This window comes from Oryctolagus cuniculus, chromosome 6, assembly GCF_051225735.1.
Source record: "Oryctolagus cuniculus isolate XC-2025 breed Fujian yellow rabbit chromosome 6, ASM5122573v1, whole genome shotgun sequence".
NCBI classification, from domain to species: domain Eukaryota; kingdom Metazoa; phylum Chordata; class Mammalia; order Lagomorpha; family Leporidae; genus Oryctolagus; species Oryctolagus cuniculus.
The window spans coordinates 36,163,874-36,190,445 of NC_142872.1; the positions used below are offsets into that span (position 1 = coordinate 36,163,874).

The 26,572-nt window shown below is 47.1% G+C and overlaps 1 protein-coding gene across 2 annotated transcripts in view; it reads right to left on the reverse strand.

The window, feature by feature from the left end:
* The window catches only part of DPYSL3 (dihydropyrimidinase like 3), a 120,070-nt gene that overhangs the window by 15,771 nt on the left and 77,727 nt on the right, over window positions 1-26,572 (reverse strand). For both annotated transcript variants that reach the window (XM_002710291.6, XM_008255198.5), the window contains exons 2-7: window positions 16,521-16,609; window positions 12,844-13,028; window positions 9,170-9,334; window positions 7,100-7,161; window positions 6,184-6,264; window positions 2,063-2,131 (exon numbers count right to left, since the gene is read on the reverse strand). In XM_002710291.6, the coding sequence (XP_002710337.1) occupies window positions 2,063-2,131; window positions 6,184-6,264; window positions 7,100-7,161; window positions 9,170-9,334; window positions 12,844-13,028; window positions 16,521-16,609 (651 nt within the window). The remainder of the gene's footprint in view (window positions 1-2,062; window positions 2,132-6,183; window positions 6,265-7,099; window positions 7,162-9,169; window positions 9,335-12,843; window positions 13,029-16,520; window positions 16,610-26,572) is intronic.

The following is a 26,572-nucleotide window of genomic DNA, read 5'->3' on the forward strand; positions in this document are numbered from 1 at the left end:
TGCACAGCCACCAGCTCACTCCTGTAAAGGCTCCCTGAGGGGTGGCCACTGCTCTGACAGTCGAGACCTTGAGCGCCCGAGTTCCTAACCCGAGGCAGAGTCACTCCAATCTGGCTCATAGCAGAGACACTGGCATGTTTCCATTCCTTCGGCAACAGTTCCATTTTGCACGGATATGACTTTCTGGTTAGCCTGTGCAGCCCAACACTTTTAAAAATAATACCAAAAATAGCTTGCAGATGCCCAAGGGCTGTATAATGCGAAGCAGCCAGTGCCTGTGGCAGCTGTGGCTCAGCAGACAAACCCCAAGAACTTGGCTGGCCAAGCAGGAGACCCCCAAGCAGCTCTCTGTTCCTTGAAGAGTTGGCGCTGGAGGCCCCGCCCACCGGTGAAGGCAGCCATGTCCCTCAAGCCCTCAGACTCCTGCGCTCTGCAGAGGCTGTCCTGAGCCTCGGGTTCCAGCTCTCTAAACAGCGTCATCTCGGTGTGCTTTGAACTGAAGAGGGCTGGCTGCTCCTCCAGGCGTTCCTCCCCCTTCACACCTACACTCACCACTTCAGCTCCCCAGTGACCCCGTGACCCCGGCGCTGGCCCTTTGGCTCTGCCTCCCTCCCTGCACTGCAGGTTTTCGGCACTTGGACAACATGACTATCTATGGACGGTTACATCAGCCTCCAGCTTCACCCAGAAGGGCTTCTAGGGTTGTGGCGATCTGCAGTCTGGAGGCTTTTTTTTTTTACTAAAAAGGAGACGGGAACAGGGAGTAGATGCTGGGGTGGCGGAGGTGGGGGAGGTTGAGAAAACAAACCAAGGAACAAAAATAGCCTTTGCTCTGAAATCCCCTGGCTCCTGCTAAAGACATCGATGGTGCCAGCACATCTTTCCAGCGACCAGCATTTAGGACATTTCGCAAACAGTGCTGTGCTGATCACCCTGGGCTGCTCACGCCATGAAAATGGTTTTCCCATCATGCACACACAGTCGGCAGCAGCTTCACCTGCGCTGTAAAGGCCGCCCAGCCCAAGCAGTGGCAGGGACGGCTGAGCTAAGGCAGGGGGCGCAGAAGCAGGTGAAAGCCTTCCACAGAAAGGGGCCTGGTGTTATTCAAGAGACACACGCTTTCCGGGAATGTTGTGTGTGACTGGAAGCCCACTATCAAAATTACCAGTTATTGCAGATGGTAACCCAAATATCACTGGACACAAAGTGGGGTGCTGACCATTCCGTTTCTCCAGGTGGGTGCTGAGTTTGTAGGAGCCCACTCGGCTGTGAGAACTCCTGCATCCTTAGGATAGGAACACTTTTTTCTATGTGTGTTGCATTTTCACTGCTGACCTGGCTCTAACAGACCCCGGCAACAGGAATGCAGCATTTGTGGTTCTGATGCTTTCTAGTACCTGTTGCAGAGTCTGGAATGACAGCACAGGCACGGGCTGTACTTTACTGGGGCCTTGAATCTGCTTCAGGGGCCAGACCCAAGCTGCTCTCCCCAGGCCAGCCTGTTCTCAGCCACCTGGGCAGGCAACGCCTAGCCCTATGCCCTGGGTGAAGTTGCTGACAGCCCAGAGACCTGGGATCAGCCAGCAGCTACTTTTTATCCACGGTTTTGCTGCTAAGCACAGCTGCAAACCATGCTTCATTGTATACGTGGGAAACCTCCACATCTGGATATTTCACACATCGAGTGTCATTACACCTATAAAAAACACATTCAACCTCCTGTCAAAACAGTGTTTGCAGGACTCAAAACCTGATATGGAATGAGGGAGTGAGCGGAAATGTCTCCGGGATTCACAGTGATTCAGAACGGCATGAGAAACGTGACCCTCCTACGGAATGGCCACGAAGGGCACTCCAACCTGTGTTATCTTCAGACCTTACATTACATTCCTTTTAGATTTTCTCATGGGCCCTTGAGCTAGGGTCAGTCAGAAGTGGTCCTTGAAAGAAATGTTCCACTACTGCTATCTGGTATCCATGGATTCTCACCACCTTTCAGCACTGCTTATTTGTGCTCTGTGTATGCATGAGGCTTGGGAATGCAGGCCACCCTTCAACTCACCTCCTCTGGTCTGCTCAGCACATGGCCTTCTGGGCCAGTTATTCCCATTTCCAACATCCGGGCTTGCTCCTAGAGTGAGAAGAGAACAGGACACAGTCCTCAGATGAGCTCAGCTGAGATTTGGGAAAATGGCCTTGGTCTGTATACTGGGGCAGGTGCTTGGCCTCGTGGTTAAGAAGCTGGGTGGGACACCTGCATCTCAGACAGGATGACTGGGTTGCGATCCCCACTCATCTCCGGATTCCAGCATCCTGCTGATATGCACCCTGGGAGGCAGCAGGCGACAGCCCAAGTAGTTGGGTCCCTGCCACTCACGTGGGAAACCCAGATTGAGTTTTTGGTTAGGCCTCACCCTGGCCATTGCAGGCACAAGGGAGTGAACCAGGAGATGGGAATTCTGTCTCTCAAATGAAATAAAATTATAACAAAATTTTATTCAACATGTATGTTAAACACATATGTTAATTTTGTATTTGCAGTTGCAGTGTCGGGTGGGATCTGAACTAAGAGGGAATAAAAGCATGTAAGGGTGGCTCGCTCCGATTAAAAGGAGGACAGGCTGTTAGCCTATCCATTTTTGGGTCCACATCATCCATGAAAAATCAGGCCAGGCCTCTTTCAGATTCAGCTGCCTCTGAAAGTACAGTAGTTTAATTTATTTGCTCGTTCATTCTTGTATTTTTAACCCACTCATTGAATTCAGAATACATTGAATATCTGCTTCCTATAAGCCTCTGGGTTAAGTACTTGATTTAAAGCAATATGGCCCTGACCTGATACAGCCTACGGTTTAGGTGCCGTGTTCCCCAGAGTGTGATCCATCCACTGCCTACATCCAAATCACCTGAGCTACTTTTATAGAAATGCAGACTTGGGGCTCTTCCTAGGCTATCACATCAGGAGGTCGGAGGTTAAATCCTAGCACTGTGCATTTTAATAAACCCCTCCGGGGTTTTGTACTTTAAATCTTTGACTTAAATGAAGAAATTCAGAACTTATCTGGACAAAACAATGTCTCTAAACAGCATCACCTGAGTTTGTGTTCAGTCAAATTCCATTTAAGCACTGTGGGTATGGCAGAAGTACTGTCCAGCCCTCATGCATGGTGTCTCAATTCCTCAGACTTCTGGCCAGCTTTCTGGAAGAAGCAGGTGGCTGAACAGTGAACACACATGGACCACTTGGGACTGGCAGAAACCCTAAACCACTGTATTTACAGTTTTGCTGGTATGCTCACATTACTGAGATGAGTTCCCATGAAACTTTGCACCAACTAAGTCCAGCCTAGTGGCCTGGCTGGATTCTGGTGATAACAGGAGATGGCAAGTTTCCAGTTTAAAATTATAAACAAATTTCAAAATTTTGTATTTATTTATTTTCATTTCATTTGGGAATCAGAGAAATCTTTCATCGGCTGGTTTACTCTCCAAACACTCCCAACTACCAGGGCTGAAACAGGCCAAAGCGGAGAGCTCAGAACTCTATCTGGGTCTTCTTCTCAAGAAGCCAACGACTTGAGCCATCACTTGCTGCTTCCCAGGGTGTGCATTAGCAGGAAATTGCATCAAAAGGGGGAGGAGCCAGGACTCAAACCAGGTACTCAGATATGGGATGCAGGCATCCCAAGTGGCAACTTAACCTCAGACCCAAACATCCCCCACCAACTCTGAAACTATGAAATGTCTAGAAAGGAGTCTCACCACCTGTATTGTTTTTAATAATACGATTAAAAAAAAAAAGAAGAAGAAAAGTGCACATACTGTCAGTAACTATGAGAAGTAAACGGTCAGCATCTGCAGCTCTACAAGGTTTAGGAAGTGGTCAGAGACTTGATTTTTCCAGCAAAGCGCCTCCCCGTTTCATCCACACTTCTCAGTCTGATTGAATAAAATTCCTTCCCAACTGCAGGGAGTGACCACTCTCAGTTGCCTGAAGTCACCCAAGGGGTAAGGTCTCCAGTGTCTCACATGACACTCTCACGTCTCCCTGTTCACATGTGCTGGGACGAGGCTGGCTCCATCTGTGGCTTCCAAAATCACACTCAACTCACCAGGGCAACATGTTCCAAACACACTTGCCCAAACTGACCTACTGACCTATGCATCAGAACCTCTGGGCTGAGGAAAATCCCGTTACACTGATGCGCTGCCCATGTTGGCAGGCCCTCACCTAAGAGCCACAGAGTTCTACAGCTGAAGACTAAGAATGGCTTATAAGGCTCCATGGTGCCCCCTGACAGAGGGGGCCATGCGCACTTGGGGGGACTCACCACTGCAACACCAGCGTCACAGTTTGGGTCACGGCACGCTGTGCTTGGCTCCACGAGGAAAGGAACCCTATCTTTTTCATCTTCCTTCTCCAAGGCCTGCCACAGAGGCTCAGAAAATCTCTGTTAAATGAATGGCTAAGGATGCTCTTCTCTCAGACTGTCTTGCCAACTTGACATTTTTGAAGACTGACCTTGTTTGTACCCAGAGGAAAAGATTCCTTCTTCTGGCTCTTTAGTCACTTTTGTAATAAGTCTAGCAAGAAACTCAAGACAGCACTTGCCTTCACTTAGACAATGTGATAAAAATCTTTCAGCTCAAGCTGAACTTAATAAACAGACACAAGAAACTCATCCAAATGGAAAAATGCCCTTGTTCTTGTCCTGATTGAGAACAGATCTTCCCAAAGTGGGGAAGGGTGCAGGGTAACCAGAGAAACTTCTGTACTAAGAAGCCACAAGGGGAAAGGAGCTGAGAACAGTGGTTGTGAGATTGGAGCTCATTTGCCTCCCCAGAGCCTGGAGCAGAGAAGCAGAGAGTCTGACTTCCAGGCAGCTGAAGGGAGGGCTGGGATCTCAGGCTGCTGCACTGAGAACCCAGGGAAGGGGTAGGAGTGGCAGTTCAACACCCCTGGGGCAGCCCCATCAAAGCAAGGCATGGGGGCCCTCCTTGGCGAATGACGCCATGACCCCTGGGTGTGTGGGCGACAAGGGAGAAGGCAATGTCAGGGGCCTAATTAGCTTCCGTGGTCTTACAAGAGTCCTGCATATGTCCCTCACCTCTTCCACCGGTGAAGTGACAGAGCCTGAAATCACAACAGCTGGGGCCCAGAACCACTGGGCCACTGCCACCCCTGGGTGCTGTGGCTGGGTTCAGAGAGCCAAGGATATCAGATCCACCAACCCTGGGTAAAGATGACCACTGGCACACAACCTCTGAGGGGCCAAGGTTTGGCTTCTCATGGCCAGTGTGACCTGATCCTTCAGAGCTTTGATGTTCTTGCCTATAAAATGGGCACAATGGTAGCATCTTCAAAACGCTGGGAGAGGGTTACGTGAGAACATATCGGCACACAGTGTAAGTGTTCAGGTACCCGTGAGCTACAGAAAGCATCCATGTGGCTCACCTCTACAGCCTAGTGCCGGCACGAACTGCTCAGGGAATACGCCTTGGAAGAATGCATACTAGTCTCACTGTTAGTGGTATCAAATGGACTCAGCAAGCCTCCTCTTTTTCTCTGGCTGTCTCGTCCAAGCAGAGGCCAACCCTGAAATGTTTCTGAGATAAACACAACCCTTCCTAAGACACAGCTGCACATCTCTTCCATTAAGGAGCCCAGGAGACACAGAGAACTGCTTTCTGCTTCCCTGCAAATGATCCGTGTGGGCCTTGGGGCCCTTGTTTCATCACTCTGCAGCGGTTTCTCCGTGTGATTTCTAGGAAACCAGTAAGACGTCGGCTCAGCGTAAGACCTACATTTTTATGATCTAAAGCCGGGAGTTCTGCAGACTTGCTTCTGATGTCTGGCTTCTGAGAAAGGCTGCCTTACGGCTCTTCTCCACGACAGTGGCTGTCACATGGCTTGGATTAATTTTCAGAAGAGAACCAGCACTGCTGTCCCATCAAACGGTCCAAACCGTAAACCTCTTCTTCCAAGACGCCTTGTCTGAGTCCCTGGAACGCCCATTTTACAGCACCTTTGTATTGCTCCTTGCTTGTCTGTTTTCCCCACCTAGTTTTCCCACCAACTGCACTGTGTGGCTCTGTCATCAGCTGAGTGTTCACGATGGAGAGCCCGAGCCACACACCCCATGGGATGCAGACCCAAACCCACGCAGAAAGCACCATCATTACCTGCGCAATGATATCTCCGTTCTCAGCGTGCACTTGAGCAATGGCCCCCAGTTCTCCCAGGCAGGTGAAGATCTCATAGAGCTGAAAGAGAAGTGAGTCTCTGTCATGTGAGCACACCACGGGGAGCAGCCCCATTTACAGGCCCAATCTAGAGCCAGAGTGGAAACTACGGGAAACTGCGGGAAACAAAGTGACCGGGGCAGCCACGAAGACCAAAATATGCACAGTCAGAGAGGAGGGTGAGCCCAGAGGAACTCTGTCTACAAGAAGACCCCACCTAGACTCCCAGGCAGACAGGGGAAAACCTAACCAGGTACCACCAACTCCTCCCCGCTGGCTCTAGCACACATTTTAATGGAAGGGTTTCCCTCCAAGCTGAGAGACACAGCTTGGGAATCCTCCTCGATGAGTGCCCCAGAGAGCTGGGATAGCCCAGCCAGAAGCTAACAGAAAAGGTGAGACCCTCATCTCGTAATCAGGAGGCACGGAAAAGAGTTTCTTCTGTTTCCTCTGAAAACTCGGGATTTCTGTACAACAGGCACCCGCCGTGTGTCTCACAGGGCCTCAGAGGCACACGCTGCTCCAAAAAGCAGAAGGCACTCCTGACCCTGTAAGGCAGAGAACCTCACCCTTTCAATGAGTTCCCAAAGCTTTGCATTGTTCAGTGGGTGGAGATGCAGCCCTGCCCTTCCTCTTACCTATCTGAGCAAGCTGCCCCAGTGGCGATTCCAGCTCCACGCCTGCCCTGCTAACGGCAGGCTGCCCATTACCTTATTTAAAAGCTAGCACGGACTTCAAGTACTCTGGCCCAGTGGTCTCCTGCAGTGACCACAGGGACTCATGTTACAATGGCCAAGGTCTTCAACAATAGGAAACCCATCCAGTACCCCAAACCACACAACAAACGGGTTGTTACCTCTGTGTTGGACACTTGATACAAATCCTTATAGGCCATGTAAACCATGAAGGAGTTAACCCCTGCAAGAGAGGCACAAGAGAGTCAGCATCATTCTGACCACCTCCATCATCTGTCCCACTCTCATGCCCCACGTATCACCACGGCTCCCGTTCAACAGAAAAGCAGCACTTCACATTTTCCAAGGTCATTTTCCTATTCCCGACTCCACCCTGTAAGATCAACAATTCCTAAGCGATGTCACAGCAGATGGTCTCTCCATAGGCACTTTCTTTCTTTCTTTCTTTCTTTCTTTCTTTCTTTCTTTCTTTCTTTCTTTCTTTCTTTCTTTCTTTCTTTCTCTCTTTCTCTCTTTCTCTCTTTCTCTCTTTCTCTCTTTCTCTCTTTCTCTCTTTCTCTCTTTCTCTCTTTCTCTCTTTCTCTCTTTCTCTCTTTCTCTCTCTCTCTCTCTCTCTCTCTCTCTCTCTTTCTCTCTCTCTCTCTCTCTCTCTTTCTTTCTTTCTTTCTTTCATTCTTTCTTTCTTTCTTTTACAGGCAGAGTGGACAGTGAAAGAGAGAGACAGAGAGAAAGGTCTTCCTTTGCCGTTGGTTCACCCTCCAACGGCCGCCGCGGCCGGCGCACCACGCTGATCTGAAGGCAGGAGCCAGGTGCTTCTCCTGGTCTCCCATGGGGTGCAGGGCCCAAGCACTTGGGCCATCCTCACTGCACTCCCTGGCCACAGCAGAGAGCTGGCCTGGAAGAGGGGCAACCAGGACAGAATCCGGCGCCCCGACCAGGACTAGAACCCTGTGTGCTGGCGCCGCAGGCGGAGGATTAGCCTAGTGAGCCATGGCACCGGCCAGGCACCTCTTTCTCGTACCCCTCTGCACCATCTCCTAGCAGTGAGTGCAAGGGTTATAGGAAAGATATTTAATTTTCATCCAAAATAAACTACTAATATACTCACTTACAGAAATACAAGCAAGACTAGGGAACAGAAAATCATTTTGGGGAAAGGATAATTTTGGTCTGCAACCATTGGGGCCATCTCAGCCCTTTCGGCTCCAGGCCAAAAGTGGGTTATAATTTGAGAACTTCCCTGCCCAGAGTGGTTCAACTCGGGGCAGTTCTTTCCGACGCTACCATCCCCAAAAGTCTCTGTGTCATCCCTGGAAGGACCAAGGCCCTTTGGTGCAGTGGGTGTGAAGGCCATTCAGTCTCCTATTCCAGTGACAAGCCCACAGTAAAAGGAAGAAAAAACAAGGGAGGAGCTAATGTCACATTCTGTGTAGGCAGGGCCTGTGGGCTAAGAACAGGGATAGAAGCAAAAACTCACGCTCTTAGGGGTCATCCTTCTGTCCCCAACCCAGGGCACACTCTCCCAAGGAGCTCCTGGCATCTGTGTCTAGACACAACTGATAATGCTTCCATTACTTAACGCTTCTCTAGTCTCCCTGGCTGCCCTTCCATGCTGAACACATTCCAGGCATGCGTGCGTGTATGGGGGTGGGGTCAAAACACAGAAGGAAGCAGAGAACAGAGAATCTAAGACAAAGACGGGAACCTAAATCACGCATTCACTGAAAGCACACACACATGGACAGACACAAGAGGAAAGGTATTCTCTCACTCCAAACTCCTATCCTGAGTGCCAACACGTCTTTGCTCCCAGAAATGCTGTCTCAGCCTTTTCTGAGAATGCCATGGTTAGACAGTGGCAATGGTTTAATCCCTGGAGTAAAATGTTAGGTATATATATATGGTACCAAATATCACATATAATAGCCCTGTGACCTTACATAAGATAATCTCTCTTGACCTTAGTTTCTTTCTCTGTAAAATGGGCATTACTGCATAGAGGTAAAGAAGATAGACTACAGACAGATGTAACATGATGATCCTGCACTACTTGTTCTGAGACTCAGTTTCTCCATCTGCAAAGTGGGAACAACAATTCTCTTCTTGTAGGACCCTGTAAGGAGTACGTAAGATGGCATACTGGAGCACAGCAGCACACATACATCTAGCACTTGTGCTCAAGGGTCCAGGCTCCAAGCAGAGCCTGAGGGGGTGGGCAGTGGGGGGCTCACCTTTGTCCTTGATGAGGCTCTGCACTTCCTGCTTGACACTGTCGTTCCAGTGGGTGATGTCCACGTGCAAGGCATAGTCGCAGCAGCTCTTCGCGTCAGCCCACTCACGCCACTTCTCATAGGCCTCGGTCAGGCTGGACTCAGGCTCAGGCACCACGTGGTCAACTGAACAAGAGAGGCCCCAGACGGGTGACTCACTGGACAGGTCTGCTCCTGTCCGCCCAGCCCGCCTCTACTTGCTCAGCTACGACTGCACACGGCCACTTCCTGAGCATAGAGTGAACCTTAGAATATGTTCCATGGTAGTTTCTGGATACTGAGGATTTAAATTTCGCCGAGTTACGGGATTTGGGGCAAATAATTTGCATGTTTAAACATCAGTTTTCTTTCCTTAAAATGAGTGCCAAGCTAGGTTGCAGACAGTGTGTCCAATGGGTGCCTTCCTTCTGAATTTTTTATAAGATTAATTGGCAAAATGCATATAAAGTGTTCTTCAGCTAGTGCCTAACACATAGTAAGTGCTCAATAAATGTTAGCCATCATGAACGCCTACTGCGCACCGTTATTACTAGTGCCGTGGGGAGTCCCAGCGAGTACCCGTCAGACAGCCATCGAGGGTGGAAGCAGCCGTTTTACAATTAGGCCAGGTACAAGACACTGAGGCCCTCCTGATGACTGCCTTGGGGAAGAGTTGCCACCAACGTTAACGGGACATAACGCTAGGCCTGTAGTTCGTATTTCCACATAAACTCTGTTAAGAATCTGGATTCTGGTTGAGGCCCAAACCTACCTACTCTTTCACATGCAATCATGGGACTGTTAAGTATTTTTTAAAATAATGACATCAACATTTGGTGAAAATAAGGCAAAAGTTACACTCTCGAAGAGGATCTAAGACAAAGTAAGCAGCTAAGGCAAACGTGAATTGAACTTTGCTGAGAACAATATCAAAATATGAGGGTATTTCAAAAAGCCTGTAGAAAATGTAATCACAGTATGTATATTTGGGTACTAAAACTTTTTGAAATCTTCAAGAAGTTCATGCAAGAGTGCCCTTCTCAGCTAAATTACCTTGTGTTTCCTCCCTCACAAGAAGGCCAAGAGTAACCTTGGTTTTCTTTGTCCTCTTGTTCACTGGCACACTGTAGGTTCTCAGAATTTGTTAAACAAATGGGTGGTGGAAAAGACAGACCCTAGATGCCTTAGCATGGCCTATTCTTTACTTCCTGTAGAAATCTCGGAGAAACATTCAGATAATGAGATGATAATTACTTTCAATGGTTTGCAGAAATTACATAACTAAGCAGATGGCCAATCTGCTTCATTTTTACAGATCTATGGCTACTTAAATATAAATTAAAATCAAATGAAAAAAATCATGAAAAATGTGTAGTATGAAGAAACTAGCCATAGATTTAAAAAATGTCTGCACCATAAGCATATCTTTTAATTCCATTGTGCTATGAACATTTATACATATGAAACACTTGGCATTTCCTACCTTAACTCAATAATTATTCTCAGACTTAAGAATTCTTCCTTGGGAAATAAGCATGGTTGCATGCAAAATTTTGGTCCTAATGTAATCCAGTGAATGACCTGAAACAACCGGAGCCTTCAACAACAGGGAAGCTTGGCTGAACACATAAATCCTGATGTCCTCATAAAACAGATGACTGGGCAGCCATTTTAAATGTGGTGGCAAAATAAAAATATGTGAATGGAAAGATATCCATGACATATTATTTACAGACAATGGAAGGTGAAGACACAGTACATGTTATGACACTGCTTTTGTTCAACAGGAAAAAAACACATCTAGATTACAGGAGGGCACTTCAAAAAGTTCATAGAAATGCAATTCAAAGACCAGTTTCTCTTGGTACAAAAAAAAAAAATACTTTGAGATCCTTGGATAGTTTTTTCATAGTTCACACTTATAAACTTTTTGAAGATGCCTCCTTATATATAAATTTCAAATGTTTTCTTGCATCAAAATTTTTCCTTTAATTCTATTTTCCATGGGTTTTGAAGTAACTTGGTACAGCTACATTTTTTTAAAAGACTTATTTATTTATTTGAGAGGTGGGGTTACAGAGAGGCAGAGAGAGAGAGAGAGAGATCCTCCATCAGCTGGTTCACTCCCCAAATGGCTCCAATGGCTGGAGCTGTATTGATTCTAAGCCAGGAGCCAGAAGCCTCCTTCGGGTCTCCCATGTGGGTGCAGGGGCCCAAGCATTTGGGCCATCCTCACTGCTTTTCCAGGCACATTAGCAAGGAGCTGCATCGGAAGTGGAGCAGCTGGTACAGGAACCAGCGCCCATATGGGATGCTGGCACTGCAGGTGGCGGCTTTACCCGTTATGCCACAACGCTGGCCCCTGTAGAGCTAAATTTTAACAGTAATGTGATAGTATGATTGCTTTTTTGCTTGCATATGTAGGGTTTCTAAATGACCCACAAAGGACACAAAATGCTTTTGTGGTACCCTGTATGCTTTTCTCTTCCGTCACATGGAACTCTGACTTTCCTGGATCTTACTGCAGATAAAGCACAATGTGAATCTCCAGGATGCTACACAGTTCGAGCTTCTTGCTCAGATGGCACAAAGCCAAGGCAAGATCATCCATTTCCTCAGCCTCCTATCAAACAGGGCCCAAGTGCACTTATCGGAAATTAAACACACAGAGTTTCATCACTAATGTCTGGAATGGCACCAGGGCTTTCGTGGGCAGATGGTGCTGAGAAGTCAGCTGGCTTCCTCCCTTTACCCAGAGGAACGCTCTGGTCTCCCTGTATTGCACCTTTTAAGGCCTCGATGAGACGTTCCTGGGCTTTCACACCGGCTGGCTAGATGAAGCTGAATCCAGCTAGTGCTCCCACCCAAAGAAGCAAAGAGCAGTGGATAACTCTCGGGTTCTGGCTGCTCCGTGCTCTCCAGCAGATGTGTATGGCACTCAAATAAACAGTGCACTGGCTGACCAAGTTTGGGGCCAGGACTGGGATGGAAACCAGTCCTTGGAGATTCCTTTGGGACAGGAAGGACTGCCCTGGAATGCGATCTGTTTAGGAATCCAATGGCAGGCAACTTCCTAGGATTCTTTAGAATGGCAAGAGTTACCAGAAACAAAACAATAAATAAAGAACAATGGAAACCACTCCCACAGATCACCTAATCTTAAAGATATGAATTGGTTAGAACCCAGCAGAGGCCAGAGAGCACCACAGGCCATGCAGGCCTGCTAACTCCCGCAGCACTCCCTTCTCCCGGGCCACTCCCCAGCCCCATCCCACAACGCTGCTTATGCTCTCTGTCCCCTCCTCCCTCTTCCCTCACTCCCAAGTCCCAGTCCTGCAATCACTTTTTGCCCACCAGCCACAGTTTTTAAGTTCACTTTCCCCAGTGACTGCTGCAGGAAGCCAGCCCTGGCTGCTAGGGCAGGTGTGAGAGAATGGCTCTCGTGGCCCAGACCCCACGAATCTCCTCCATACGGTCATGGTGAGTTGCCCATCTCCTTGGGCCAACTTTTTTTTTTTTTTCTCGGTTCCCACCAGACACCAAGTCTACAGACTGAAGAGAGGGCAGTGTACAGGTTAGGCAGACGGTGCGGTGGTCACCACATGCATTAAATGTGTGGCTCTGGGGAAGAGGAATGTAGAAAAGCCCGGACTCACTGATCATGGTGGTGCCGCCGGCCAGGGCAGCCTTTGTGCCCTGGAAGAAGTCATCCACAGTGGTCATTCCCTTGTACGGCATCTGGAAGTGGGTGTGGACGTCAATGCCTCCCGGAATCACCATCTTCCCATTGGCTTCGATGGTCTTTACTCCTCCAGGGACAATCAGATTGTCTCCAATTTGCCTGGGGAGACAGTGGAATGACTGGTAATTCCAAAGGGAAATTTCTCCAAGGCAAACACAGTAGTATAAGGATTTTAAACACTGTGACACACTGGCCAAGATAGTCTGTGTAAGGGACCCACAAATTTATCCATCTTTAAACACAGATCCAGGTGGTACTTCAAAAAGTTCCTGGAAAATTAAATTAAAAGGCAAGTTTATTTTGGGGCAAAAACATTTGAAACCCATGCATAGTTTCTTCATAATGTGTATTTTCTAAGAATTTTTTTGAACTACTCTCATATTCACAATCATCTGGTATTCCATGTGGTGAGCCCATGCGTCCTGGTTTTGTACTAAAACCCCAGTGGCTCAATGTGTAGAATATAATGTGTGTAATAAATATTTCTGAAAAAATAAATGTTCTCATTACTCTTTGACGGTGAGTTCTAACAGTGAAGAAGGCTCTAAAGAGTGTAAAATAACGAGCCATTAGAGATGACTGCAAGAACAGGTGTGAGAACTCTCTTCTACACAGCTGCTTCTGTGCTCCAGCAAACAGACTTTGTTTGGGTCATTTCCCACCTCAGTCTTCACTGCTCTGATAATGTATTGGTCAAGTGTGGATTTGCAAGAAGGAAGTCAAAGATGCAGATGCCTCCGACACCAGCTGCTTCTGTGCGGTCCACTCCTCAGTAACAGATTCAAGCCAAGGGAGGTGCTTAGGACAACCTCCCCCGGACACACTTTGGCCAAGGAAAGGACGGGGCAGTCTCAGCCGAGGGATAAGCTGGGGAGACCCTCAAAGGCACAGCTACCAAGGACGGCATTTAGGTACCCCACTGCCTGTGCACGTGTAGCTCCTTCCCCTTTGGTTCCCATCCAGCGCAGATATCCTCAGTATTTGGGCAGTAAGAAGTCTACCACTGCCGGCGCCACCGCTCACTAGGCTAATCCTCCGCCTTGTGGCGCCGGCACACCGGGTTCTAGTCCTGGTTGGGGCGCCGGATTCTGTCCCGGTTGCCCCTCTTCCAGGCCAGCTCTCTGCTATGGCCTGGGAAGGCAGTGGAGGATGGCCCAAGTGCTTGGGCCCTGCACCCGCATGGGAGACCAGGAGGAAGCACCTGGCTCCTGGCTTCGGATCAGCGCGGTGCGCCGGCCGTGGCGGCCATTGGAGGGTGAACCAACGGCAAAGGAAGACCTTTTTCTCTGTCTCTCTCTTTCACTGTCCACTCTGCCTGTCCAAAAAAAAAAAAAAACACTATGGAAAAACGCACCCTCCAATCCTAACTCCATCGTGGTGCAGAGAGCAGCCAGCTCTGTTCTTTCACTGCTCTTCCTACATGAAAAACAGAGAACAAAGGGCAGGAAGAACGGTTTGGTCTCTGTGCGTTTGTTTATGTGTGTTTTCTCCCATTTTGACATCCGGCACAATACCAACCCTCAAAGAGAAATGCCTTCCCCCTTCCCTCCACTGTATGATCAAGATGACACTAATTCCTGGAGGTTCAGTTTCCAGCTCTCTGCCTTCATCAAGTTTCGATGAACAGGCAAGTGTAAGAATTCAGACTGCGCCCCTGCTCTGGATGGAGGCTATCTGGATTCACAATCTTGGCCCTGCCAGTTACAAGCTGTAGGGCCAAGTTACTTACACTCACCCTACGTCGACTCTTTTTATCTGTACAACGTAATAAATATGCCTTCTCCATAAGGTTGTTGAGAAGATTAAATGTTAATATATCTTAAACCCAGGGAACGGTGTTAGTTAGGGACATTAGAATTCAATAAGAAAGATTAGCTATTGTAATTAATAAGCAGTTCTCACTCTTCTGAATCATCCATTCTACTAATTGAACACTTGATACTGCTGTCACCTTGTAACGGTAGGTACCTGGCATACACACAGATATCTCCATTTCCCTAAACGCTTGTATGGTCACCCGAGGAACAGGGTGTGATGATGGGCCTGAGTGACATCGACTGTAGCATCTGACCCAGCATCATCCAGTGCCTTAGACCATGGGCTTACATACAGCAAACACGCTGTAAATTTTCAGACAGGCAAACGACTGCGTAACAAAATTCTATGTGCTAAGTACGGGAATGAGCAGGATGTGGTCCTTGCTCTCAAGCGGCTCCCAACAAGGTCAGAAGAATGTTTTCAGAACACACATGGGGGAAGCTGGATTAGACTTAGGGCCTGATAAAGAAAATCCATCTACAGAAAACTGTATTTGAGCAAAGTTTTCCAAGATAAGTTGAAGATCTCCTATAACCAGAATGCTAAACTAGCTAATGCAGTTGAACAATACAGAAATAAAACTGAATGAGGCCAGTGGTGGCTAACAGTATATGTTAGACAGAGTTGTCTTATGTAGTAACTTATCACTGTGCTGCTGTACCCTGCTTTACATGATAAACAATGGTGTGTAAGTCAAATCCTCTTTTCAAATCTACTGTGCAAGGAATCCACACACAAAATCACCTGGCTGTGTTGCTTACAGGCAAACCATTTTATAAAGTAATTATAAATTATACAGCCTGAATGAACCTATTCGGAAATCTTGCTAGAAATGCATGTCCTTCCTCTGCGTTGACCATAGAAATCCCATCCTTTTGTCAAGAACTGGTTTAAACACCCTCTCCACACCCAAACCTAACCTCTGAATGTATTTATTTTGTGTATGCTTCTTTTTTTTTTTTTTTTTTTTTTTTTTTTTTTGGACAGGCAGAGTTATAGAGAGAGACAGAGAGAAAGGTCTTCCTTCTGTTGATTCACCTGCCAAATGGCCACTATGGCCAGCGTGCTGTGTCGATCTGAAGCCAGGAGCCAGGTGCCTCCTCCTGGTCTCCCATACTTCTAAATCACTTTTCTCGATGTCAAGTCCTTTGCTTTGTGTTTTACAAAGCTGTACATTTTTACAATGCTGTAAATTTTACCCATTGTTCAGTACCCTTAATGATGGTGGCCACCTATTTTTCCAAAAAAAATTATTTATTTGTCTCCTTGTTTGAAAGGCAGAACAACAGAAAAAGAGGGTGGGGGGAGAGAGAAAGTGAATCTTCCAATTGCTGGTTCACTCCTTAAATGGCTGCAATGGACAGGACTGGGCCAGGTTGAAGCCAGGAGCCTAGAACTCCATTCTGGTCTCCCACATGAAGTCAGGGGTTCAAGTACTTGGGCCCTCTTCCCCTGCCTTTCCAGGTGCATTAGCAGAAATGCTGGGGCAGAAGCTGAGTAGCAGTCACACGTGATACCAGTGTCACAAGTGGTGGCTTAACCCACTGTGCCACAAAGCCAGCCCTAGTGGGCACATCTTCTCCTTCTACCAAAATCCACAGAAACCCCATCAGTGTAGCTCATCCAAAAAGGCTCTAGGCATAATTCTGTTGATTGAAACAATCAACTGATTTAATTCAGATTTTCACTTCACCAACGTAATTCAAGCTTCTTTTGAGGTCTCTGATGAAAATAGGAAGTATAAAAAGCCAAAGAAGGAATCTGCATACGTACTTTATTAAGCCATCTTCCATGTAGATGTCAGCATAAAAGGACTGATCATCATTGACGATCCTGCCTCCCTTGATAAGGAGACGATCACTCTGGAAAACAAGGAAGACACCAGTCATTCTCACAGTTACAGTTTCAGAGAAGGGCAGTCTGTTGAGGTTTGCCCAAGTCACAATTTTAGTGAGCTAACAGGAACACATTTGCAAATGACATCTATGTGCCCAGCGCACTCTGTAGTTGAACTGGGTACATTTATTGGAGATAAATGGAGATAAAACTGGAGATCCAGCTTTCTTGTTTCCCCCTAATTCAAATGATTCCAGGGTTTCACCTCTTGTTTCCGCAACTTATCCATAGCCACTCAGAAACAAAGCTGCTTGAGTAAGCAAGATATTCTTTATAATGATTGTTTCTGGTCAGTAAGCACTAAACATCTAAAGTGAGTTGACGTATGCCTCAGTGCCTGGTACACTGTCTGGTATTCTGTTGACACCTAGTGATGATTCTTGAAAGCAGAATTTAGGATTAGGCATACAGTAAGACAGGCTTTTAAAATGCCATGAAGACATAGCCACGTTACATTTAAAATTCAGGATATTTATAGATGTACGCAGACCTGCACATACACTTGAGAAATTTATGCAGGTAAGGCAAAAGGTTTGTGGAAAACTGAATGAAGAGATGCTTATTTGAGTACAAAAATTTAAAAATCCATGTAGTTGCTCCAAAATCCACATTTCTATGAATTTCTCGAATACCTCTCATATGCATCAATTTCAAACTACTTTACACCAAAATAAATTTATTATTTAATTTCATTGTCCCTGATCTTTAAAGAAATACCATTGTATAGGAAAAACACTGGATGGGAAAAAAAAGGTAAAATATATTCAGTATTTACTCAGAGTGAAGAAACGTAGGATTTATATGTGCCTCATTATACTCAGTGCTTCTTACATTTTCCAAGTGTATTTCTTTTCTGCTTTAATTATGAGAAAGATAAAGCCTTTTTAAAAATTATAACTTAGGTAAAATTTGAAAGTGATTCAACTACAACGAATGCAAACATACTCCAAGGTTAATAACAAAATAAACGCATAATTTATATGTAAGTCAGTGTAACAAATCAGTGTCGGCTCTAGAGACCACAGAGTTCATTAAATCAATGGGGCTCAGGTTGGAGCTTTAGTAGATTCATGGGAGAGAAAATGATTTGCAGGAGCCTGTGATTCCCAGGAGCCTGACACGATAGAACTACAGCATGAATAGCAAGTGGTAGGCTGGCTTTTGGGAAGGAGTAAGTCTAGACAATCAACTCTGTCCATCCACCCATCTGTCCATCCATCCATCCATCCATCCATCCTCCATCCATTCACTCCCTGAGCAAATAAGTAAGGTAACAAGTGTGAGTGAGGCACGCCAGGTCATTCCTTTTATGGAATTTAAAGGGAAGTCTGGCAATAAAGAAAAAGAAAATCAACAAAACAAATAAAGCAATGTAAAACTGCACTGAGTGTTGCAGAATAAAGAGGAGTTGGGCTCTTTAAAACGGGACAGGAAAGGGTCTTCTCAGGGAGAAGTATTTTAAACTGTAGACGGCAGTGGGGGTAGAAACTCCTGCAGGCAGGAACAGTGCGGGCACAGAAGGCCCGGGGTGGGGCTCAGTTTTGCTTCTGAAGTAGTGTGAGACGCGGAGTCGGAGTGGAGCAGGTATTGGTTCTGGGGTTGGTAGGAGTTCAAGTTTGCATGATAGACGCTGACGCTGACACACGGAGGAGGAAGCAGCAGAGGAGCCAAGGCAGTTTCGGATTGTGCTGCTCGGGGCAGTGTTCCACAGGGTCACCTGACCTTGGAGATCAGGGTCATGTGTCAAGGAGTCAAGGGCAGAAGGCGCCCATGGGGGCTAACACGACCATCATTCCCTTGACGCTGGGTCTCTGGACCCTGTTTGCAAACACTGGCTTTCCAAGAGGCTACAGGTTTCACAGAGAAGGAAGCCCCACAGACAAGCCACTGTCTGTCTTCAGAAATGAAATTGTGGGAATAGGGCTAGAAAACCAGAGATGAAGGTGGGGTCCCCAGTGGGACGTAGACAATTGCCACTTAGCTTCTCTTGCTTCCAAGATATTGCATGAGAATAGGAAATTTCATCATGCCATATTATCAGGGGAGAGGATTTTGAAAAGATACAGACCAAAGAGGTATTTTCAAAACACCTATGTATGTGGCAAGAGGATTTGCTATTGAGGTCAAATATAAACTCCTGCCACGCCTATCCACAAGCTCTAGACAGCTGGTGTGGGTCAGTCTGTCTGCCCTTGACTCCACCCCATATCACCTGTAGTTTATACAGTGGGGACACTAAGAAACATGTAGTTCTCGACACCTGTCAGGTTCTCCGGCCACCAAGCCTTTGCAACAATGTTCTCTCAGTCTTATGTGCTGGCCTGGCATCTAGCAACATCTTCTCCTTTGCCAAGTGAACAATTAAAGGGCTTCTCCCCCAGGATGCTTCACTAGACTGTCCAGCCAATCTCACCTGCTCCCACCATGGTATAACGTTCTATAATAGTCTTGACTACGCCAGACTCCCTTAATCTTGGAACGGCTGTCTTTTCCTCCTTGCGTCTTAGCTCCTGAAGCCCATCCTGGACAGCCACTGTACACTGGTCCAGTGAATGGGTAAAGGGCGTAACATAGAAGCTGTGACAGAAAGGCATCTGAGTCAGAAAATTACATCGAGTGGCCATGAATTGCACTTTGGGGATGGGTGTTACACATAGCGGCGTCAGCCGGTGCTTGGGATGCCCGCATCCCATATAGGAGTGTTGGTTTGAGCTCTGGCTCCTCTGCTTTTTTTTTTTTTTTTTTCTTGTTTAAAGATTTATTTATTTATTTGAAAGGCAGAGTTACTGAGAGAGAGGGAGAAAGATTTTCCATTCCCCAAACGGCCAAAAACAGGTGGGAGCTAGCCCAGGCACAAGCCAGGAGCCTGGAACCATCTGGGTCACTCATATGGGTGGTAGGGATCCAAGCACTTGGACCATCTTTCAATGCTTTCCCAGGCACATTAGCAGGGAGCTGGATGGCAAGTGGAGCAGGTGGGACTTGAACCATCAGTCAGTCTGATACGGAATTTGGCATTGTAACCAATGGTTTTACCCTCTGTGCCACAGGGTGCCCTGGCTCCTCGACTTCTGATCCAGCTTCCTACTAACATAGACGGGGAGCAGCAGATCATGGCCCAAATACTTGGTTCCTGCTACTTATATGGGAGACCTGGGTGGGATTCCTGACTCCCAGTTTCAGCTCGGCCCAGCCCTGCCTATTGCGAGCATTTGGGAAATGGATCAGTGAAAGGAAGCGCACTCTCTTGCTTGATTCCCCCCCGGCCCCTACGGTGTGTGTGTGTGTCCTCCTATCACTCTACCTTTCAAAGAAACAAATACATAAATAAAACTTAAAAAAATAAAAAATTGGCTTTTAAGGGGGAAAAAAGAAACACTGTTGTACAGTTAAGTTATCTAAGGCAGTCCTCAGCGGGTGCTTCTTAACTAGTGTGCATGTTAGGAAAATGCAGTCACAATCCCTGCTTTAGGCCACCAAATCTGCATGACTGGGTTCTCTGGATGACTAACGCAGCCATCAGCCAGCCCAGCCACCGGTCACAGACCAGCACAGGAAACAACTGCTCTATACAAAGTTCTGAGTATCTAGGAAGGCAACAGCACATCTCCGACAGGAGCGTCATAATTTTATAATATTGGTAACTGCAAGAATTTCCTCTCACAGCTCCGTGCCTCTCTGATGTTCTTTACACTTCCAGCAAAGAGATTACCTTCACTGGGGTTTGGAAGGGGACCCGTTTCTGTCTGAACTGAGACCAGTTATGAAACATGATCAGCCTAAGGACATTCAACCCTCAAACAGGGTGTGATCATCACTTCCTTCAACAAGCACCAAATGTTGGCAAAGAGGCAAACGCTATCCCTGGCCCCACGTCCTTTAGGGAGATAGTAAGAGCTAGTCCAAGTGGGATTAACACTATGGAGATGGTATCATTGGAAACTCTTCAAGTGGTAATTAAATAAACCTGACTCTATGATCAGGAATCTAAGCAGAGTCCAAAGGCAAGTGATAGACCTGACGTATGTTTCAGAGGTGGCATTAACAAGGTCTCTGCTCCATGGACTGGAAGCATTAATATTATTATCATTATTTCTTTCCATCATCAGAGCAGAAATATCAAAAATCTTAATTCTCAGAGCTCAAACAAATATTTCCCCCTGGATTCCTCAGCTTGCTACCCGCCCCCGCCCCCACCCCCACCCAAGCTACTTATCAACTCTTTCCCTGTGTGGGGGATCCACTTCAAAGGGCAAGTATGCAGACCAGTCAGGAGACAAGGAGAGCAGGCAAGGCAATTCCTGAGCCTAGCACCGAGGAATGAGCGTTGGGTAGGACAGAGCGACCGACCAGTCCCAGGCTACACAAAACCTAACTGTGCTGGACATAGAAAAGGCTTGCCTACAAACACATGGGCCAGCCTCATAGAGGAACACCTGCTAGAGTCACGAAACAGCAAGATGAAGAAACCCCACTCCTGTGACTACACTGTCACCCTCAATGATGGGGGGAAGTCATTATGCTCCTGGCAGTTGACACTGCCAAGCATCCACGAGCTGATACTCAAGAAGATAAACTGGTCAGCTTTGAGCTAACCAGTGTTTCTCATTTAACCATATACCTAAAGAGTGATGACATTTCCAGGGTGCATGAGGGTAATCTAGAGGGTTCTGAAACGCAGAATGAGGCAAGCAGCCAGGGACCCTGCCTTAGGCCTCGCCGAGCTACGATGGGCTATGTGTGTCACCGTCTTATAGCTGAGCAGGTGCAAGCTCATCAGCTGGCAAGCTTGGACCCACCTAGGTTCTCCCATGACTGAGAGAATAAGATGCACCACATCCCTAGGTGTGAGACCTTGAGTTAAGACTTAACCCCTCAGAGGTACCTTTCTCTGAATGGAGGAGAGAACTTCCACTTTGACTATGACCCTGTCGGAATAAGATCAAAGTCGGCGAACTCAAAAGGCTTCCATAGCCTTGGAAACTCATGACTAGAGCCTAGGGAGATTACTGACGCCATAAACAAGAGTGTCAAATTGTTAAGTCAACAACAGGAGTCACTGTGTACTTACTTCTCATGTGGGATCTGTCCTTAATGTGTTGTCCAATGTGAATTAATGCTATAACTAGTACTGAAACAGTATTTTACACTTTGTGTTTCTGTGTGGGTGCAAACTGATGAAATCTTTACTTAATATATACTAAATCGATCTTCTGTATATAAAGAGAATTGAAAATGAATCTTGATGTGAATGGAATGGGAGAGGGAGTGGGATGGGAGGGGTGCGAGTGGGAGGGAAATTATGGGGGGGGGAGCCATTGTAATCCATAAACTGTACTTTGGAAATTCATATTTACTAAATAAAATAAATAAATCTTTTTTTTTTTTTTTAAAAAAGACTTAACCCCTCAGAACCTCAGTTTTTTTCATTAGCCCAAAGTAGATATTATCACCTAACTTACCTCACACAGGGTGGCTGCCAGGAATGAGGGTGTGTGTGTGTGTGTGTGTGTGTGCACAGATACGTAATACTAACCCCTAATAAATACTCCTTTAGTAGTGTTTCTAGCACTTTGAATTTTTAAATAAAGCCTTAAAAAGCATGTTGCAGACAGACTATTGACCGCTTTTCGCAAGGGAAGATATATATGGGGCAATGAGTGGCTACTCCAAGTAGAGATGACTGGTTCCATGCAGGAGTAAACTCAGGTCTCCCTCCTGCTGGTGCCACACTGAGCTCCTCTTGGTGACTGTACAAAGTACACGGAAACCCTGCGAAAAGTGGCTCTCTGTTCCGAACTGAATGTGGCTGTTCCATGCTGAAACTTTAGGAATCCAGTAACTCTTAAAATCAGTACATTACATCTGCCCCTTATGGCCTGAATGTGTTACACGTGTTTATAACTGGTCTTAATTCACAATGCAGAGTAGTACAGGCCTGTAAGTGTGATAAATGTCCAATCCTTTTTACCTTCCGTCGGATGTGATCATGATAAGGAAAATCAACTATATAAAGTTCAGAGTTTGTGAGAGAGGAGGAGAGAAAGAAAGGGACAAAGAAAAGAATAAAGGAAGGGAGAGAGGAGGGAGAGCTGTGGGGAAGAGAAGACACAGTAAATCATGTAACAGGGATGTTGCTAAAAATGACTGACTCAAACTAGAACGGGATGAAAGACAGAATCTTGAACGCAAGCCTATGGGAGAGGTTGGTTCCATTTTAGGTTTCCCTCCCTAGTCTTCTACTTCAAGAGTGTAAATTACCACCTGCCAGTCTCCTGCGGGAACGAGAAGACGCCCGCAGGAGAAACCTGAGCCCTTCATGGACCTCTTCCCGGCCAAGATCGGCCTGAGAAGAGCACGTGAGGCATATCTGTCCCATGCTCTCAGGATCAAAGGTATAATCCCAGGAAGAGAAAAGAGGATACAAAATGCAGAGCGAGTTCCAGAATCAAATGCCTCGTTGCCTGCACTCAAACCGCGGAGCCCAGACTCTGACCCTCAGTGAGGCGTCAACAGCCCTTTCCAATCCAGATGAAGACGCAGGTGGTTATTTCAAATCAATTCCCACTTGGGTAATTATTTCTGACTTTCCAGAAACACTCTCACTCTTAAAAACATTCCGGGATGGACGGACTACACAGGTGAAATCTTGTTTTTCTTTCCAAAGCGGCATCATTTAGAGAGAGAAAACCAGGCTGGGGTAGCCCAGCTGCTTCCAGGTAAAATACAGGACAAGATACGGAAAAAGCTCGGGGTAGACCAGAGTTCTCCTTCTGGCTTTGCTGTTCGATATGCCTCCTTGGGTGGAAGACAGTCGGAATTCCAGTGTGGATGCTACCTGTGTTCAGACAAGGAGGTCACTGCCTGTGTTCAGACAAGGAGGTCGCCTCATCTGTGACAATGACAAGGGGGACCATGGTAAGGATCACCGGGAGCACCATAGGTAAAGAGTTGAACTCTGGTTGACCTGCTGTGTGCACTCAGCACATGGGAACCACCCTCATTTATTTTTTATTTCTCATCATTATAACCCATCGCTGTAAAACTCCTCTCACAAGTAAGAAGAATGAACTAACACTTTGTTCATCAAAACATAACAGGCCTTGCCATAAAGGGAGCCCTCAGCAACTGCTCAGCTGCTGCCCCCAGCAGCCAGGCCCAGCCAAGGCCTCCCCTTTTAAATCCACCCCCTCAGGTCACATTCCCACGGCCTCTCCAGGTCACTCCTCCTTGGGATGCAAGGCCGCTGGAGGAGACAGCAATCTGTTTTCTTCCAGCAGGCATGGGGAGTGGGTGGTGAGGTCCTGAAACCCCCTACACCCTGCTCCCCACCCAGCTGGAGAAGGTGAAAGGTTCTGGGGAAGATGTCCCTCTCAAGGAACAACGCAGTTTCTCAGCCTGTAATAATGTAAGAGTTCTTTACTGATACACTAACCATCTTTTTCTTTTATTATTATTATTATTATTATTATTTTATTTGTTTGAAAGACAGCGTTACAGAAAGATGTAGAGACAGACAGAAAGGTCTTCCATCTGCTGGTTCACTCCCAAAATGGCCACAATGGCCAGAGCTAGAGCTGTGCCGATCTGAAGCCAGGAGCCAGGAGCTTCTTCTGGGTCTCCCACATGGGTGCAGGGCCCAAGCACTTGGGCCATCTTCTACTGCTTTCCCAGTCCACAGCAGAGAGCTGGATCGGAAGTGGGACAGCCAGGACTACAACCAGCGCCCATATGGGATGCTGGCCCTGCAGGCTGGGGCTTTAACCCACTGTGCCACAGCACCGGCCCCTCGGCCTGGAGTCTTTATGGACATAGGGCAAGATTTGAAGGGCCAAGGATGGCTACTGCAAACTCTAAACTGCTACAGATGAGAATCTCAGAAATACTTCTTGTATTTCTCATCATACAAACCTATTTATGAGCACCAAGAGGCGCTGGATGGAGACGAGTTAGTGGCACTCCCTTCGAAACACAACCCGCAAGGAAGAGTGTTCGCACTTTGTTCTGTCCAGTTTGGCTCTAGAGGGGCAAGAGGACACAGTGGCCAAGGGCAGAAAGGACCAGGGCAGAGCGACTGCTCAGTCTTCTTAACTGGAACATCAAAGCCGGCCGTACGCATTCTTCCCTCCCCAGAAGCTCATGTGAAGCGTTTAAGGCTGTAATTATCACCGGGCCTGACAAGTGAGAGGCCTGCCACGGGTCAGAGCAGACAGGAATGAACTGTGGATGGCACCTTAATCCCAGCCCCTGATAACCGGCTCGCAATTGTTGACAGGGTTCCAGACACGGATAAGCCCAAGTGGACAGCCAAGCCAGAAGCATGATGATGGGAGTCAGGGGGAACAGTCCAGCACTGGACGAGGAAAACCACAGAGCCACTCCCTTCTTGAGCGGGGAGGTCAGCTAGATCTGTGCAGCCCAAAGCTCCGTCACTTGCACCCTATTTTCCTGGTATCAGACAAATCCCGGTAATTCTTAAATAAGTGTATCTAGAAACTAAGCAATATCTTAGTCCTATAAATTCCAAGCCAGTTAGCACTTGCCAAAAAGACAGTAAAGCTCAGAACGAATACAACAAAAATACCATGAATTTTTGACTCTCTTCTGTTGCCTTCAAAAGGGTTCTAAAGGATGAGCTCCAATCTACTATGTTTTTTAGAGGAAGAGCACCAAGCATCAAAGGAAGTACTAATGAGGTCTGGCAACACCCGAGACTTCTTCCTTGATCTACTCAAAATATTTGAAAGAGAATTAGGCAATAAAAGTTCTCATTACAAGACTTCACGTTATTTAATGCCATCTTCTAGAATCAGCTAAAACGATCTAACATAACGGCAGCTGTTGAAGCATGGGCCAGCACAGGACTGCCTGAAACAAGAGCAAGGCCATACTAGAGGGGCAGGGACCTCCCAGATAAGGGGCAGCACAGCAGAGGGGGAAGCCTAGGGCCAGAAGGCAGGGTGGGGTGGTGGCAGGTATGGGAACAAATTCGCTTTATCAGAAAATACCGTATGCCGGATCTGCGTAACAGAGATGTGGCACCTCTTTAGTTGAGTTTTTGGTTGGAAGAAATGGAAAAGTTGCTGCTTAGGACAGAAACCACCACTAACAGCAGCTTGCAGAGCTACCCAGAACTTGCAGGGAGCAGTCGACAAAGTGGGAAACCAGGGCTGCATTAGCACGTCTGCCACTAGCTGATCCATGCCCGGGCCCCGGCTTCCTCGGATGAGTGGAATTGCATCTCCCTAAAAGGTCCATTTGCGGGGACAGGCGTTGCGGTGCGGGAAGTTAAACTGCTGTTCGGCACGCCTGCTTCACAGATGAGAGCGCCGGCTCAAGTCCCAGCTACTCCGCTTCCCACCCAGCTTCCTGCTCATACACCTGCGGGGCTCCTGCCACCCATGCGGGAGCTCTCAGGGGAGTTCTCAGCTCCTGGGTTCAGCCTGGCCTAGCCCCAGGCTGTTGCAAGCATCTGGGGAGTCAACCAGTAGACAGAATCAACCTCCCAATCTCTCTGTCTGCCTTTCAAGTACATGAAAATAAATAAACAAAACATGCTAAAAGGCCCATTTATATTTCTACGCAGAGATCCGTACTCCATAGGGCTACCACTGTGAGAATTAATGTCACAAGACAGAGTAAGAAACTTTCAAAAGACCCCGAAGTAGCACGCATTACAGATCTGATGACACTGCTGGGCTACAACTCCTATTTCACTGCTCCGACTTATACAGATGGACAATGAAAGTCAAATCCCAGTGCGGCACAGACGTGAGGCAGCTGTGATTATTCCACACGAGCTGCCTGAGGAGTACGGTGCTCAGCACCAGAATAGAAAGTTGAGTGTGAGCTACGGGAAAGGCAGTGCTGTAGAGAGCTACTTCACGTCCAGCTTTGGTCTGGATTTCTAAGACAGTTTTGTGTTTCAC